The 16,186-nt window shown below is 35.8% G+C and overlaps 1 protein-coding gene across 2 annotated transcripts in view; it reads left to right on the top strand.

Moving 5' to 3' along the window:
* Window positions 1-16,186, top strand: part of creb5b (cAMP responsive element binding protein 5b) — an 84,994-nt gene that overhangs the window by 15,316 nt on the left and 53,492 nt on the right. Inside the window, exons 4-6 of one of the 2 annotated variants that reach the window (XM_051132484.1) lie at window positions 527-648; window positions 4,297-4,454; window positions 5,904-5,954. In XM_051132484.1, the coding sequence (XP_050988441.1) occupies window positions 527-648; window positions 4,297-4,454; window positions 5,904-5,954 (331 nt within the window). The remainder of the gene's footprint in view (window positions 1-526; window positions 649-4,296; window positions 4,455-5,903; window positions 5,955-16,186) is intronic. The other variant, XM_051132485.1, reaches the window with a different exon arrangement.

Raw genomic sequence — 16,186 nt, 5'->3', positions numbered from 1 at the left:
GAAAGGCCTGCATGTAAAAGAATGCGGAGCGAGTGAGAAACCCAAAGCTGATCCCAGAAATCTGATCTGCCACTCTGACAAGGGTAAATAATGAAAAGGACAGAATCACTGCCTGAGTGGAGAGAGACACGGCATGAAGCTAGAAATGCATCCTAGTGCCACGGACCACACGGTCCCGCCAGAAGCTTTTATTTAGCCGTTTGGGTTGGGTTCAATTTGCATAGGGAATTTACCGCAAACTTGTTTTGAGTTGTCGTCAGGGAGCTCACATTTAGAATTCTGTTCATGCACAGTTGACATCACTAACTGACTTTAATTATTTAATTTGAAATACTTCATTTTAAATTTGGGTAAAAATAGAATGTGATACATTATAAAAAAATGTTTAAAATAATTCTATTGAAAAAAGCTTTTAATGGGAAAGTTTTCCCAAAACTAGGATGTTTTCCTTAATAATCAAAGATTATTAAGCCTTCGATGTCACCCTGATAAATTTTGATGCATTTTTTTCCTCAAATGTTTACAGACCAGACACCAACCCCGACACGCTTCTTGAAGAACTGTGAGGAGGTGGGTCTCTTCAGCGAGCTGGACTGCTCCATCGAACAGGAGTTTTGCAAGGCTCAGGAGGAGGAGGACAGCAAACAGGTGAGTTTATGGTGTGGGTCTCGTAGTCCCAATGCTAACAGGCATTGTCACTGTTATCTCATCCACCATAACAAGAAGTCACTGAAGACTGTTAGTTTTGGACAGATCACACAAATACATGTCAGGCAGGTTGAAGTTCTGTAGCTGAAGCAGGTAAAGATACACCCAAAGATGTGGCACCTGAGCTTCAAACTGACTGACAGTTGTGTTCATAAAGAGATTTTGTCTGGATATCAAATATCACACACCCTTTTCCAAAAGTGCGTGAGCTGCCTACAGAAGCAATATTTTAAAACATTGTTTTCCAAAAGGTAGACAACTGTTTCTGTTTTTTTTTTTCTGTAAAAACAGAAACATACTACAGTATCACTGTAAAAAAAAAAAAAAAATTGTTGAGTCAACTTAAAATAATTTGTTACCTAACTGCCTTAAAATTTTAAGTTCAGTGAACTTAAAGTTTAGTCAACTTGAAATGTGAAGTAGTACTACGTGACAACTTAGATATTTGAGTTGATTCAACTTAAAATTTTAAGGCAGCTAGCTCAAATATCTAAGTTGTCACTTAGTACAACTTAAACATTTCAAGTTGACTAAACTTATTTGAGTTGACTTAAAATAATTTGTTACCCTGCTGCCCTAAAATTTTAAGTTGACTCAACAAATTGTGTTTTTTTGTTTTGATTTTAACAGCGTATGCGAACATATTGACATTAAGAAACTTTTAACTTAACTTAGCAAAATTCTCTCTGAAAAAGAAAACAGACTTTATAGAGCAGGTCATATGGTTTTTTAAAGTGTCCTAATATTGTGTGGGAGTCCTCTTTTACATTACATTACATTGTAATTTTCTCAGAATATACATTTAATATTAGAGTCATTTCACGATGATTTTGAAACCGTTTATTCTAAGCAGTTCTGTCTGTAAAACCACAAACCTTCTCTGCTCTGATTGGTCAGCTAGCCAAGTCTGTTGTGATTGGTCTTTCTGTATACAATGTAAGCGAATCATGCCCACAGCTAAAGTGTAGCTGCTAAACTGTAAACACTTCACAACAATAATGGTGGATACATTAGCCGGGTACTAACTTGACTAACTGATAATATAACAATATCTTGTCAAAAGCAGCTCTCTTCACAGCGAGCCGTTCCAGTGCTTGTCTCTTTAAATGATAATGAGCTACTGCTCACCCCGCCCCCTCTTCCATTTTTTTGTGTATTCTGTGGCATGTTACCATCAAAAACAAAACTAATCCAGAGCCTCAATGGCTCTGATGTTGGAAGAAAGTTAAGACTCCTACAGTATGTTCACTTTTACATCCAAATACAAAACACCTGCATTGCTTATGAGACGTTGTTCTCGCTACAGCTGCTCAAGCATGGAGAAAGTGGCGGACAGCATATAGCTGGCTGAGGGCGGAAATATGGTAATATGGAACAGTCCGTCAGCGGTTGTGGGCGGGGCCTGAGCAGTATGACGTCATACTGCTCCGAAAATTAAAACAGCTTAATTGAGACTGACATGTATGTCTGCAAGATGTCTGTTAAAGATCACTTGATCTGGAAAGCATCTGCTGTGTGCAAACATCTGACAGACATCTGTAAGATGTCAGTTTTACATACATTCTAAATCATAAACATCTTAAAGACATGTAATAGATGTCTATTTGATATCTGATAAGAAATGTCCTATAGACGTATTGCAGATGAGCAAACAATCTAAAAAATACATCTTGCAGATGTACTGCAGATGTCAAATAGACATCTCTGAGATGCACCTGTGCTATCAGGGTAGTAAAACCATGGTTACTACGCTTTTACTATAATAAAACCATGGTTCATTTTCGTAAACTACTTTTTAAAATTTGCCTCTACATATACAAGTGCACACATAGGATGAGACTCTGCTAAACCATTTACTGGACAACAGGAGCAAATGTGATCATTCTGTAAACAACAACCCAGTCATGGAAAGCTAAAAGACTATAAGACATTTAAAAAAAAAAAAAAAAAAAAACCATTTTCATGTTTTACAAAGTGATAACTTTGAAGATAATTGTAAAGCCATGGTGATAACCAGAATCTTGCGGGTGTTTCTACCATGTGTCAAGTGTCATGTGTCAAGGTCTGGCAATGACGCATACGTAGACACCTTTGGCCCTAATGACTGTTTTACCACTTGCACCACAACTGTGTCACAAGATGGCTGGGCTCAGTGACCACCACCCTACTGTCTGCCTGACAGCCGTGCTGAAGATAAACTGACGGTGTCTGTTAATCTGGGGAGTTTACACTTGAGGTTTAGGGTTAGTACTCCATGCCAAGTCAGCAAGCAGCAGGTTGTAGCAGGACTTTGCTGAGTTCAGGCGAAGACAGGCGAGAGGGAGATATCGCCCAGAGCCTTTTCAGAGAATTCTGCTGCGCTTGTCTGCTGAAAGTGTACTGAAATCAAACATGGAAGCCAAATCTCATGTGTTTAAAGGATGGTAGTTTAAAGGGCTAAATGACGTGTTATAATTTGATGCAAAATCTAATTATCTTAACCATGTCTTAATCTAATTATCTTATCTAATTAATTTAACCATGATGCTAAATGTGAGTCATTTTCATTCTTTTTAGCGCAAACACGTCCCTTTCTTTGTAAATCTGGCTCATTATGGATTGCGTCTTATTCACAAAACTCCATTTAAAGTCACCAGACAAGCAGTAAGCAGCAAGCCAGAAAGAGGTGAACAATCATGGTTGCACTTATTTGTGTAATGATGATCAAATGATTAAGAAAAGCATTATAATTCGAATCAGTAAAGTACGTCAGATTGCAGTAGTCTGCTGTATACTATCCGCCAACTGTGTAAATTGTGTTTAGAACAGATTTTGAGGGTGCATCTGTGCCATTCACTTAGTGTACTCTCAGCATCACAATTTATTTTTAGCAAATCTTTCCTCTTTAACAAAGTACTTGGTTAGTTGAGGCAAATGAAGAAAACTACTGTTGAAAATCAGTACATTTCTTTCCACTTATCTTCTAAACCATAACAGGTGCAGGTGCAGCTTTAAATTGTGCCTTCAAGGTGTGGCTCTCTATAGAAATTTACCTTAGATGTGCTCTATCTGGTACAGGAAATGCATTTGTAAGCTTGTGGTGTCACACCTAAACAAGTACCAGAGTGCATTTCTGACCAACAAACCTCCTTTTTCACACATCACACAAAGTGTGGTGTTTGTCAAAAGGGCCTAAACCAAAGAGGCTGCTATATATAATATTCAGTGAGTGAACATTCTTTTCTAGTTTTAGCTCTACATTCCTAAGGTGCAATCACATTTACTGCTGTTTAGAATATTTACATACAATTTAACAGGACTGCACACAATGTGGATTTTCACATAATGTGCGAAAGATATTTCCACACAGATTTTGCAACATCGGTTGCGAAAATTCAAGTTGGTCAGGTTGGTCAATTGAAAGTAACTTCTGTTTGAGCTTCATACATCCTTACACTACAGATAATAAACAATAGATCTTTTTTGTCCATGAAATGTTGCAGAATTTCACCGGTATGACTGCACCTAGTACTGTAGTTTAGGGTTTCTATTATACGGTTTATTTTACCCCGTGTTCATTTCCTCCTCCTTCTGTCTGTTTCCGAACAGAATATCACTCTTCATGGGCAAGGGGGCCCTAACCAGCACCAGCAGACCCACTCAAGAATGTCCAACCACGACAGCAGCATAGTGATCCAGCAGGCACTGCCTTCGCCCCAGTCCAGTTCTGTCATCACTCAAGCCCCTTCCACCAACAGACAGATTGGGTAAGTCACCCGCTCTCAACTCTGCAGTTGCACGGCCGAATAAATATCGTTAGTTGTATATGTCATTGGTACATTTAGCTAGTGTTTGATATTAGTCCAAAGTCCATGCCACTGTTTGCATTCCTCCTATCAGAATACAGCACAAGGTGACTTGCACAAGGTGGAGACGTAGTGATTATGTTCTTCAAAAGACCGTGTTTGAGTCTAAGTTAGAGTTTTGTGTGTTCTGTCATGTGGACAACAGTGAACAACAGCTGGATTTATGGATGTGGATTTGAGTTTTTATTGAAAAGTGTCTGTTCCTTAAAGGGATATTTGACCCAAAAATGAAAATTCTGTCATTAATTTCTCACCCTCATGTCTTTTCAAACCTGTAAGACCTTTGTTCATCTTTGGAACACACATTAAGATATTTCTGATGAAGCTACAAGAATACTTTTTGTGTGCAAAGAAAACAAAAATAACAACTTGAACTCACATTCACAAACTATTCTCATAGCTTCATAACATTACAGTTGAAGGACTGATGTCACATGGGCTATTTTAACGATGTCCTTACTACTTTTCTGGGCCTTGAACGTGTCATTGCTGTCTATGCAGGGTCAGAAAGCTCTCGGATTTCATCAAAAATATATACATTTGTGTTCCGAAGATGAACGAAGGTCTTACAGGTTTGGAACGACATGACAGAATTAATGACAGAATTTTGGAGAACAGATTTGGAGAAATTAAGCAGTACATCACTTGCTTAGCAGTGGATCCTCTGCAGTGAATGGGTGCCATCATAATGAAAGTCCAAAAATCACAATAATCCACAAGTAATCCACACAGCTTGAATCCGTCAATTAACATCTTGTGAAGTGGAAAGCTGCATGAAATGAAAATCCATTATTTAGACGTTTTAACTTGAAACCATTGTTTCAAGCCAAATTATGAATCCATAATCCATAATAACACTTTCTCCAGTAAATCTGTTGTCCTCTCACATCAGAAACCACCAACATATTTGATTAGAACACTTTTAGACTGTTTTCACTTGTAAACTACTTGTTCTGTGCATATTTCTCTCCTGATTCAGATTACACAACTTTTTTACTAAATAAATAAAGCAATATTACGGATGGAGAACTCATATTTTAGCCAGAAGAAACAGTTTAAAGGAAAAAAGGGGGTAGTTCACCATTAATTGCTCACCCTCATCTCATTTCAATCTCTTAAGACCTTTGCTTATCTTCAGAACACAAATTAAGATATTTTTGATGAAATCCGAGAGCTTTCTGACCCTGCATTTTGGGCGCTCTGAAGATGAACGAAGGTCTTATGGCTTTGGAACGACATGAGGGCGAGTAATTAATGAAAGGATTTTCATTTTTGGGTGAAGTATCCCTTTAATGATTCATGTGTTTATTCCAAACAACTTGTGGCTTATTGTCATGTTTTTTTAATCAGCTGTTTAGACTCTCATTCTGATGGCACCCATTCACTGCAGAGGATCCACTGGTGAGCAAATGATGTATTGTAATTCTTAAAGAAGAAGTCCACAAAGATTTATAGATAATGTACTCACCCCCTTATAATCAAAGATGTTCATGTCTTTCTTTCTTCAGTCGTAAAGAAATTATGTTTTTTGAGGAAAAAAATATAGTGGACTTCTATGGTGGCCGCGAGTTTGAGCTTCCAAAATACAGTTTAAATGCAGCTTCAAATGATCCCAAATGTGGTTGTAAATGATCCCAGCCAAGGAAGAAGGGTCTTATCTTGTGAAATGATCGGTTATTTTAATAAAAATAATAAAATTTATATACTTTTTTTTTTTTTTTTTTTTTTTTTTCGTTTTTTTTTTCAGGTTCATGACAGTTAGGGTATGTCGAAAAACTCCCATCTCATGTTCTCCCTCAATTTTAAAAGTGTTTGTTAAGGGTGTTTGATCCTCTTTGCATGTTCACTTTGCAAAGACTGGGTCGGTACTTCTGCAGCGATGTAGGTTGATCATTTTTGAAGTTGAGGGAGAAAATACGATCAGAGTTTTTTGACATACCCTAACTGTCTTGAACCAGAATACACAGAGTTCAGACAGAGTAAGACAAGATGAGTGTTTAAGATTAAAAAGTATTTAAATTGTATTTTTTAAATGAAAATAACCAATCGTTTCACTAGATAATACCCTTCTTCCTCGGCTGGGATTGTTTACAACCGCATTTGGGATCGATTAAAGCCGCATTTAAAATGCATTTTGGAAATTCAAACTCGGACAATTATATGGAGAAAAATCCTTGAATGTTTTCCTCAAAAAACATAATTTCTTTACGCCTGAAAGAAACAAAGACATGAACATCTTGGATGACACGTTGATGAGTACATTATCTGTACATTTTTGTTCTGGAAGTGGACTTTAATTTATCCAAATCTGCTTTTTTTTTTTTTTTTTTGTTCTTTTCAAAGCTCTTACTCACTTTGAAAGATTTGAAATGTTATGAAAGTTGTGTATATGAGGGGGTATGAAATAGTAATTGATCCCACATTCTAGAGTATACATTCAAAAAGGGTTATTCGTTGAAAAATGAACACTCTTTTTCAAAACAAGATTAGACCAAGATTAGTCTAGATGATGAGGTTTTGCATTTCACACATTTGAAGTTTCATATACACACACCAATACTCTCACACACTTTTACCCAATACAAAGCACATTGCTGACTACAGAATATAATTGCTTCTTTAAAATGTTCATTGAAGTGAAAGATTCAGGGTCAGAAAATCATTATTTAATACTAAAACAATTACAGTAATGGGCAAAGTGTCCTTGAAAGGGCACATTCTCACATTCCTGGGAAGATTGTAACACTCTCTGGATGTTCCGTGCTTTTCGTGTGTGTGTTTGTGAATCTTTCCAGTTGTCCCTGCAGTGACTCTTAAAGTTCTCTGTGTCGTGTAGCCAGTTTGGGTGTGTCCCACAGTGATGACATCAGTGGTGCAGCTCTGGTGGGGATATCAGTTTTTTGGGATGACGCCCCTCTTGCGCAAACACATCCCACTGCTGACCCGTCTTTCTTTTTTCTCCAACACTCTTATTCCCTGTTTCTTGAGGCCTTTCTCTCTGTGTCTCTTTGTTGCGTCAGAATGCGCCCTGTCTGTAGTATAATCACCACCTGAAACGCACTCTCAAACACATGATGGGCCGCAGGGAGAGGACGCTATCATTTTCAGCAGTGGTGGAGGTTTAGGATGAAGATTAGAGGCTCACATCTGCAGCGGACTCCAAAATCACAGATTTGTTGTGTATGGAAACAGATTTTCACAAACAAGATGTAGCAAGTTGATATACGGGTATCATGTTTGCAGGAGCTTATATCTAAAAGCGGTCAACGGTGTTTGTGTATGTGTTTGATGAAGAAATACTGCCCATCTCGAAGCCAGTGGCAAGACAGGATAGGGCGTAGATGCCCAGATTGGACAACTTGTGAATATTGGATGGAAGGCCTGTCAGTCAAGTTGATTGACGGTCTGACAGTGTATTTGTTCTGGGAAAGGGATGAAATTACAGTCGAAGAAAGAGAGAGAGGATAAGACATAGAGAGACACTAGTTAGTTCTCCTTTTCTTGTCCTTGGTATAGACACTCAGTAAATCTGTAAAGAAGTTATGAAAAATGCTCTGAGTTTCTTTTGGTTTGGAAACCATCTGCACAATACTTACAAGAGCTTTGTTAGAAGGTTTTTTCTGCAGGGTCAGGGGCAGTAATGCTGCCATGAATGCTCTGCTGTGTTTTAGAATGTAGCAGTAGAAATGGGAGGTGAATATAAATTCATGGAGAGCATATGCAATGCCCATGCTGTTTTTGTGTTGGAACGTGGGTGTGCATGTGCTAAAGCTGTAAAGAAACAGTTTATAGCGCTCATTATGGATGGACACTCATGCAGCTCAGATATCATAAAGTCTTCGGTCTTTTATGGAAATTGTAGATTTTATTGAGAGAAGCTGTGTTAGTCTTACAATTATTGGTGAATGTAATGAAGCCTGCCAAGAATTTGTATAGGCCACATTTCAGACTAAAATCATCCAGGTTAAATTGTGTTGTTTTTCTTTATGGCAATTTTAAGTTTTTTTTATTTATTAATTAAGCAAATGCTTACTCCATGTCTCATATACATTATATTTTTTATTAATATATATTCAGTTAGATTTTACTTTTATATTTTGGTTAGTAATATGGTGAAGTGTTTGTTGTAATTTTGTTGTTTTTGTCTTTTTTATTTTTTATGTATTTAAATGTTAAATATATTTTTTTATAAATTTTATTCATTAGTTTTAGTTAGCTTATTTATTTTAGTTATTTTAGAATTTGAAGTTAAACTAAACAAAAATAATTATTATAAGTTTTTTTATTTTTTTTATTTTATTTATTTTATTTTATTTTATTTTAATGAACGTTTATGAAGTAACTTTTTTATGGTTTTAGTTTTAGTTCATGATAATAACCCCAGTTAGCATTTGTTGTACTACCTTGGATGTACCATATTATTTATTTATTCATTTATTCATTTGTTTACTTTGAGAAAGCTTAATTGAATTAAAGAATTTCACTTCCAGAACAGAAAATTACAGATAATGTACTCACCCCTTGTCATCCAAGATGTTCATGTCTTTCTTTCTTTAGTCGTAAAGAAATCATGTTTTTTGAGGAAAACATTTCAGGATTTTTTTCTCCATATACACTGTAAAAATTTGTTGAGTCAAAATAATTTGTTACCTGGTTGCCTTAAAATTTTAAGTTCAGTCAACTCAAAAAACGTTTATTCAACTTGAAATGTTAAGTTGTACTAAGTGACAACTTAGATACTTGAGTTGATTCAACTTAATTTTTTAAGGCAGCTGGGTTACTTACCTTGCTTTTAAGTTTAACAAACACAAATTATCTAAGTTGTCACTTAGTACAGCTTAACATTTTAAGTTGACTAAACTTATTTGCATTGACTGAACTTAAAATTTTAAGGCAGCAGGGTAACAAATTATGACCACTTCAGTGGTGCCCCCAATTTTGAACATCCAAAATGTAGTTTAAATACAGTTTCAAATGGCTCTAAATGATCCCAGCCAAGGAAGAAGGGTCTTATCTAGCAAAAGATTGGTTATTTTCTAAAAAAAAAATTACAATTTATATACTTTTTAACCTCAAACACTCGTCTTGTCTCATCCGCCTGAAGTCTGTTTTTCTTCTCGGTTCATGACAGTCAGGGTATGTCGAAAAACTTCATTTTCTCCTCCAACATTACAATCATCCTACATCGCTGCAGAAGTACCGACCCAGTATTTACAAAGTGAACATGCAAAGAAGATCAAACACCCTCAACAAAAAAAAAAAGGTCATACAGCAATGTAGGACGATTTTGAAGTTGGAGGAGAAAATGAGACAGGAGTTTTTTGACATACCCTAACCGTCATGAACCGTAAAAAACAGAGTTCAGGCAGATGAGACAAGAAAAGCACTTGAGGTTAAAATGTATATAAACTGCAATTTTTATTTTTTCGAAAAAGTATCGCTAGATAAGACCCTTCGTCCTCAGCTGGGATTGTTTAGAGCCCCTTAAAGCCGCATTTAAACTGCATTTTGGACGAAATCAGGGCATCATTGAAGTACATATTATGGAGAAGAAATGTTTTCATCAAAAAACATAATTTCTTTACGACTGAAGAAAGAAAGACATGAACATCTTGGATGACAAAGGGGTGAGTACATTATCTGTACATTTTTGTTCGGGAGGTGAACTTCTCCTTTAAAGAACATTAAGGATTACAGTAATGACAATATGTTTGACAAATTGCTTAACTGTCATGAAAGTAATTACTTCCCCCCCCCCCCTCTGGATGTGTTGTATGACCTGGATATGGAGATTTATTTATTTTTTATTTAATTATTTTTGCTTAAATACTTTTTGCTGCCTATATCTTTGTTGATGTCAATTGAAAACTGCAGCTCTTTAGGACTCCACAAGTGTGAGAGTTGTTGTTTTGTTGCGGGGACTGTGGAGGTCAGGGGTCAGCCTATGGAAGCGTGTATCAGTGTGTATGGAAATGTCCACCTCAGCGGGAAAAAAAGGCTTTCAATCCCCTTAACACAGAAACTCCACTTCCCGCAGGAAGCCATCGAGGCCAGTTAGTTCCTCTGTCCACACACTGTTTAATCTTCTCTTCCTGCTGCTCCGAAGAATCATGCCATGATTGAACCAAAAATCAACAGTATTGACGTGCATGATTTAGAAATAGTTTGTTGTTGTGAAATGTTCATGTCTAAATATTACACTTCCTAGAAAAGGGGGGTGAATCAAAAATTTGTCTTTAAAACGTAGTGTATCAGATGGCAGTCTGTCTATCTATCTATCTATCTTACTCAGCTCATCTATTTTCTAATTATGTATTGTTCCTGTTTTTAGGGGAAATCTGGTTAAATTAGCAGAAATAGACTGAACAATATATACGCACACATACAGACACACACACACGCACACACACACACACACACACACACACACACACACACACACACACTTTGATAACAGAACTTACAGTAATATGAACTAAACTAAACTAAAATAAAATAAAAACAGTAAAGAATAACACACACACACACACATCGTCACCTTAGAATTATAAGGTACTATCTGACATTTTTGTCAAAATTGAGTTATTCACATATTCTTATTTGGTGACAACCAAATAAGAAGTTTCTTTTGGAAGCTGTGTACATTTTATTTAGAAAACAAAAATGGTTCTATCTACAGTCTATGGAATGCAAAAACTTTGAAGCTTAATATCTCAAAAGTGCTCATAATGAAGATAGAACCTTGTAATTCTAAGTCGACGACATGTCTGGTCAGCTGTACTTGTAGGGACAGTCCATAGGCATAATGGTTTTCATACTATACAAACCATATTTTCTATCGCCCTACACCAGGGGTGACCAACCCTGTTCCTGGAGATTTACCTTCCTGCGGAGTTTAGTTTCAACCCTGATCAAACACACCTGTCTGTAATTATCAAGTGTTCCTTCAGATCCTAATTATTTGGTTCAATTGTGTTTGATCAAGGTTGGAGCTGAACTCTGCAGGAAGGTAGTTCTCCAGGAACAGGGTTGAGCACCCCTGCCCTACACCGAAACCGTCACAGAAACCTTTCTGCATTTTTGCTTTTTCAAAAAAAAACTCATTTGGTATGATTTATAAGCTTTTGTTCCCATGAGGACCTCAATTTAGGTCCCCACCATGACACGAGTCCCCATGAGTGTGTGTATTCAGGTTTAAGTCCCCACCAGGATGTATAATCCAAACGCACATACAGAAAACCAAAACTGCAAAACCAGATTTTTTTTTTTTCTGCACCTCTTTCTGTACAAATGTAATTAACTGTACAGTGATTGTGAATGACTCTAGTAAGCTTAATCCAGGGGCCATCTGCTTTCTGAGTTTTTTGGATGTAAAGACTGACAGAGTTATACAGCGTCCATTGAATTAGGATAACAAGTCATTTTCATTGCTCCGCCATGTTTACTGAAGAGATTTGGAGGCTTGGAATCAATTAAGATTGGCTTTCCTCAAGTCTGCCTGCTTAACGGGGCTCAGGCGGGGGGCCCACAGCTGTGAAACGCAAGGACCATCAACCCCCAACTTTTCCTGTGATTCTCCAAGCGTTCCTCTGCTTTTTTCTCCCTTTATTCACACCAGCTTTGCTAAAACGGCCGGCATATGTTGTGTTTTGGATGCTAGTCCCTAGCACAGGATGCTAATATACAATAGGGATAGTTGGAAATTTTAAATTCTGTCATCGTGTAATCACCCTCATGTCTTCCAAGCTTGTATGACTCACTTTTTTTCTTTGGAATACAAAGATATTCTGAAGAATCCATCTGTAGTTTTCGACCCCACTGACGTTCATTGTATTTTGGATGGGTGAAATATGAGTTCACAAGGTAGACAAGCATCAAACCAGCACAAACCTGGTCTTTTTTTTTTTTAGGAGGAAATACAGTCCCTCAGAGAGCAAGGAGGTGGGTTGGACACCATTAGAGAGACATTTTGACAAAAAACAGTTTAAAGACCCTTGTGGACTAACAGAAAAAAAGGAAAACGAAAAGACAGAGCACAGGGAATCTGAATGTCATGGCTATTCAAAGGGTTCGAGTGATTTGAATGCTCGCTGCATGTGAATTACTAACATCTGTTCCTGAGTCATGTCACTGTTAAATATGTTAGACATAGTCAGTCGGCTTGAGGTAAAACACTGTGAGGGGGCTCAGCCTCTTTGACTGAGTGATAAGAAAGTCCAGGGGTTGGTTACTTGGAACAGCAAATACTAAATGTAACTAGTGTCTGAATGGTGGTCGTATTGAAGGAGAGACGGATATGGGAGGACAAGCTCAGAAACAAAAGATCTTTTCTTGTGGAGACGTGGTGATTGACAGTTTTTAGTTGCGACAGACAATAATAGAGGCAAAATGGATGGCAAGGCAAACTGTCGTTTGTGCCATATATATTGATTATCAGGAACAACTAAATTCCTGTGAAACGTTTCCAGTGTAACATCCACCGAAACCAGTGCAGTCAGTATTAAAAAGAATTCTTAACACTCAGCATTAACCACTGCAAAACAAGCATGCTAACAGTTAGCATGTTAGCTAATTAAGACTTTTATCTTCATAAATCAAAATAACTCTTTTGTATAGCATTTGCAGTTGATATAAGAATAAATGAACTCTCATCAAAACAAACATGCTAACCGTTAGTATTCTAATTAAGACGTTTAACCTCATAAAACAAAAGCAGCTTCTTTGAATAGCATACTTCCTTTTCTATTACTAAAGAATCAGGCTAAAAATCCCCTTGCTGACATAAGGAAGAGCCTAGAAGTTTATTTTCCTCCATCAGAGTTTTTTCACTTCAACATATTATTTCCTCCCATGCAAGATCAAGATAAAACAATTAATTGTGTGTGTGTGTAATAATTAAGAATTAAAATATATGAAATATGAAATATCATAATGTACTGTTATTTGTAAAACAAATAATGCTGGATTTTTTATGCATTTGCACTATTTATAGAACTGTGTAAACCTCTGTGTGCCTACAAAAAGTTCTTGTAGCTCCATCGCGAATTTGAAGGCTGAAGCGAACCCGAACCGCTCACTTTGCTGCAGTACGTGCACTTTGCGTGCTTGTGTTTTTCACACCTCTAAACATAAGAGGAGCTGGTTTTCACACCCATAAAGAACAGGAAGATTGTGAGGTATTTTGGTTGAAAAGGAAGCTGTGCGCTGCAACACAACAGCGTGAGATGCAGTGACTCAGTGATGTTAACCTGTTCCAACCGTTAGAGAGGCCGTGTTTGAATTCCCTTTAGAGTATCTTCTGAATTCAGTGGGGAACTTGCTTCTCGACCGTTGATGAAGCACATTCTATAGATATATAGGCGTGTACAAATACAGTCACGAATGTGCTTCACCTGCCATGTTAGCATTGCCTTGCCCTTTGACCCGTATGTTTTTTGGCCTATGACGTACTAATAGCAACTGTGAAAATAATTTACTCTGTAACACGAATACTGCTTAACCACATAGAAAAGTTCGTTGGTAGCTATAGCGTTGACACTTGAAAATAGCTGCTCCAGTCACAGTACTTACCCATATTATATTTTACTTTTAAAATCTGATGGCTTCTCAGCTCCAGTGGCATTATGGGATAGCAGAGTGTTCACTGGTCGCACACGTCACAGATTCAGTATGTCATTGAAGTATTGTTTGCTTATATATGAATACTGTAAGCGTTCTGACATCCCGCTCAGTTTGATTAGGTAATCATCGCTTTTTTCTTGTAATTGTGCCTTTATTTCTTGTATTGTGACTTTATATTTCATTTAACTGTAGTTTTTTTCATAATTGTGACTATAGCTCACAATTTAGTATTAATCATAACTAATATATCACTTTGTACTTTGCATGCAACATTAACTTTTGCAATTGTAAAATTATACTTCGCAATTGTGAATGTATTTCTTGTAATAGTGATTTTCTATCTCACAATGTAACGTTACATCTTACAATTAACTTTATTTCCTGTAATTTCGAAATTTCTCACAGTTGCAACCTTATTTTGCATGTGACTTTTTTACTTTAAAATAGTGAATTTCTTGTAATTTTGACTTTATATCTCAGAATTTAACTTGTAGTTTTGACTAGCTCTCAATGTCATATTAATCATAACTGATATCTCACATTGCACTTTGAATGCAACATTAACTTTTGGAATTGTGAAATTTTACCTCACAATCATTTATTTTTTGTCATTTTGATTTTCTATCTCATAATGTTACTTTATATCTTGCAATTGACTTTATTTCCTGTAGTTCAGAAATTTTTCACAATTGCAACCTTATTTTGGATGTGACTTTTTTAAATTTTAAAATTATGACTTTATTTCTTTTACTTCTGACTTTTTTTCTCACAGTATGACTTCTCGTAATTGTGAGTTAATTTTCTGTATTGTGACTTTGTATCACACATTTCGACTGTATTTTTTTTCTCATAATTGTGGCTATAGCTCACAGTTTAATATTAATCTCATTTTGTACTTTGTAAGCAACATTAACTTTTGCAATTGTGAAATTATACTTCGCAGTACATTTATTTCTTGTAATACTGATTTTCTATCTCACAGTGTGACTTTATATCTTACAATTGACTTTATTTCCTGTAATTCAGAAATTTCCTACAAACTTTTTTAGACTTTGAAATTGTGAATTTATTTCTTGTAATTTTGACTTTTATAAGTTTATTCCTGTAATTGCGACTTTGTATCTCACAAATTGACTGTAGTTTTTCCCTCATAATTGTGACTATAGCTCACAATTTAATTTAATATTAACACAATTTAATATTATTCATAACTAATATCTCATTTTGTACTTTCCATGCGACATTAACTTTTGCAATTGTGAAATTATACTTTGCAACTGTGAATTTGTCTTGTAATTTTGATTTTCTATCTCACAGTGTGACTTTATATCTTGCAGTTGACGTTATTTCCTGTAATTCAAATATTTTTCATAATCACAAGATTATTTGCATGTGACATTTTTTTAGAGTTTAAAACTGTAAATTTATTTCTTGTAGTTTTGACTTTTGTGAGTTTTATTTCCTGTATTGCGACTTTAAATCTCAAAATTTGACTGTAGCTTTTTTCTCATAATTGTGACTTTAGCTCACAATTTAATATTATTCATAACTAATATCTCATTTTGTACTTTCCATGCGACATTAACTTTTGCAATTGTGAAATTATACTTCGCAACTGTGAATTTGTCTTGTAATTTTGATTTTCTATCTCACAGTGTGACTTTTTTATCTTGCAGTTGACGTTATTTCCTGTAATTCAAATATTTTTCATAATCACAAGATTATTTGCATGTGACATTTTTTTAGAGTTTAAAACTGTAAATTTATTTATTGTAGTTTTGACTTTTGTGAGTTTTATTTCCTGTATTGCGACTTTAAATCTCAAAATTTGACTGTAGTTTTTTTCTCATAATTGTGACTATAGCTCACAATTTGATATTAATCATAACTAATATCTCATTTTGTACTTTCCATGCAACATTAACTTTTGCAATTGTGAAATTATACTTCGCAACTGTGAATTTGTCTTGTAATTTTGATTTTCTATCTCACAGTGTGACTTTTTTATCTTG

Source organism: Labeo rohita, chromosome 16 (genome assembly GCF_022985175.1).
Source record: "Labeo rohita strain BAU-BD-2019 chromosome 16, IGBB_LRoh.1.0, whole genome shotgun sequence".
In the NCBI taxonomy this organism is placed as follows: domain Eukaryota; kingdom Metazoa; phylum Chordata; class Actinopteri; order Cypriniformes; family Cyprinidae; genus Labeo; species Labeo rohita.
This window is presented reverse-complemented; position numbering and strand designations above follow the sequence as displayed.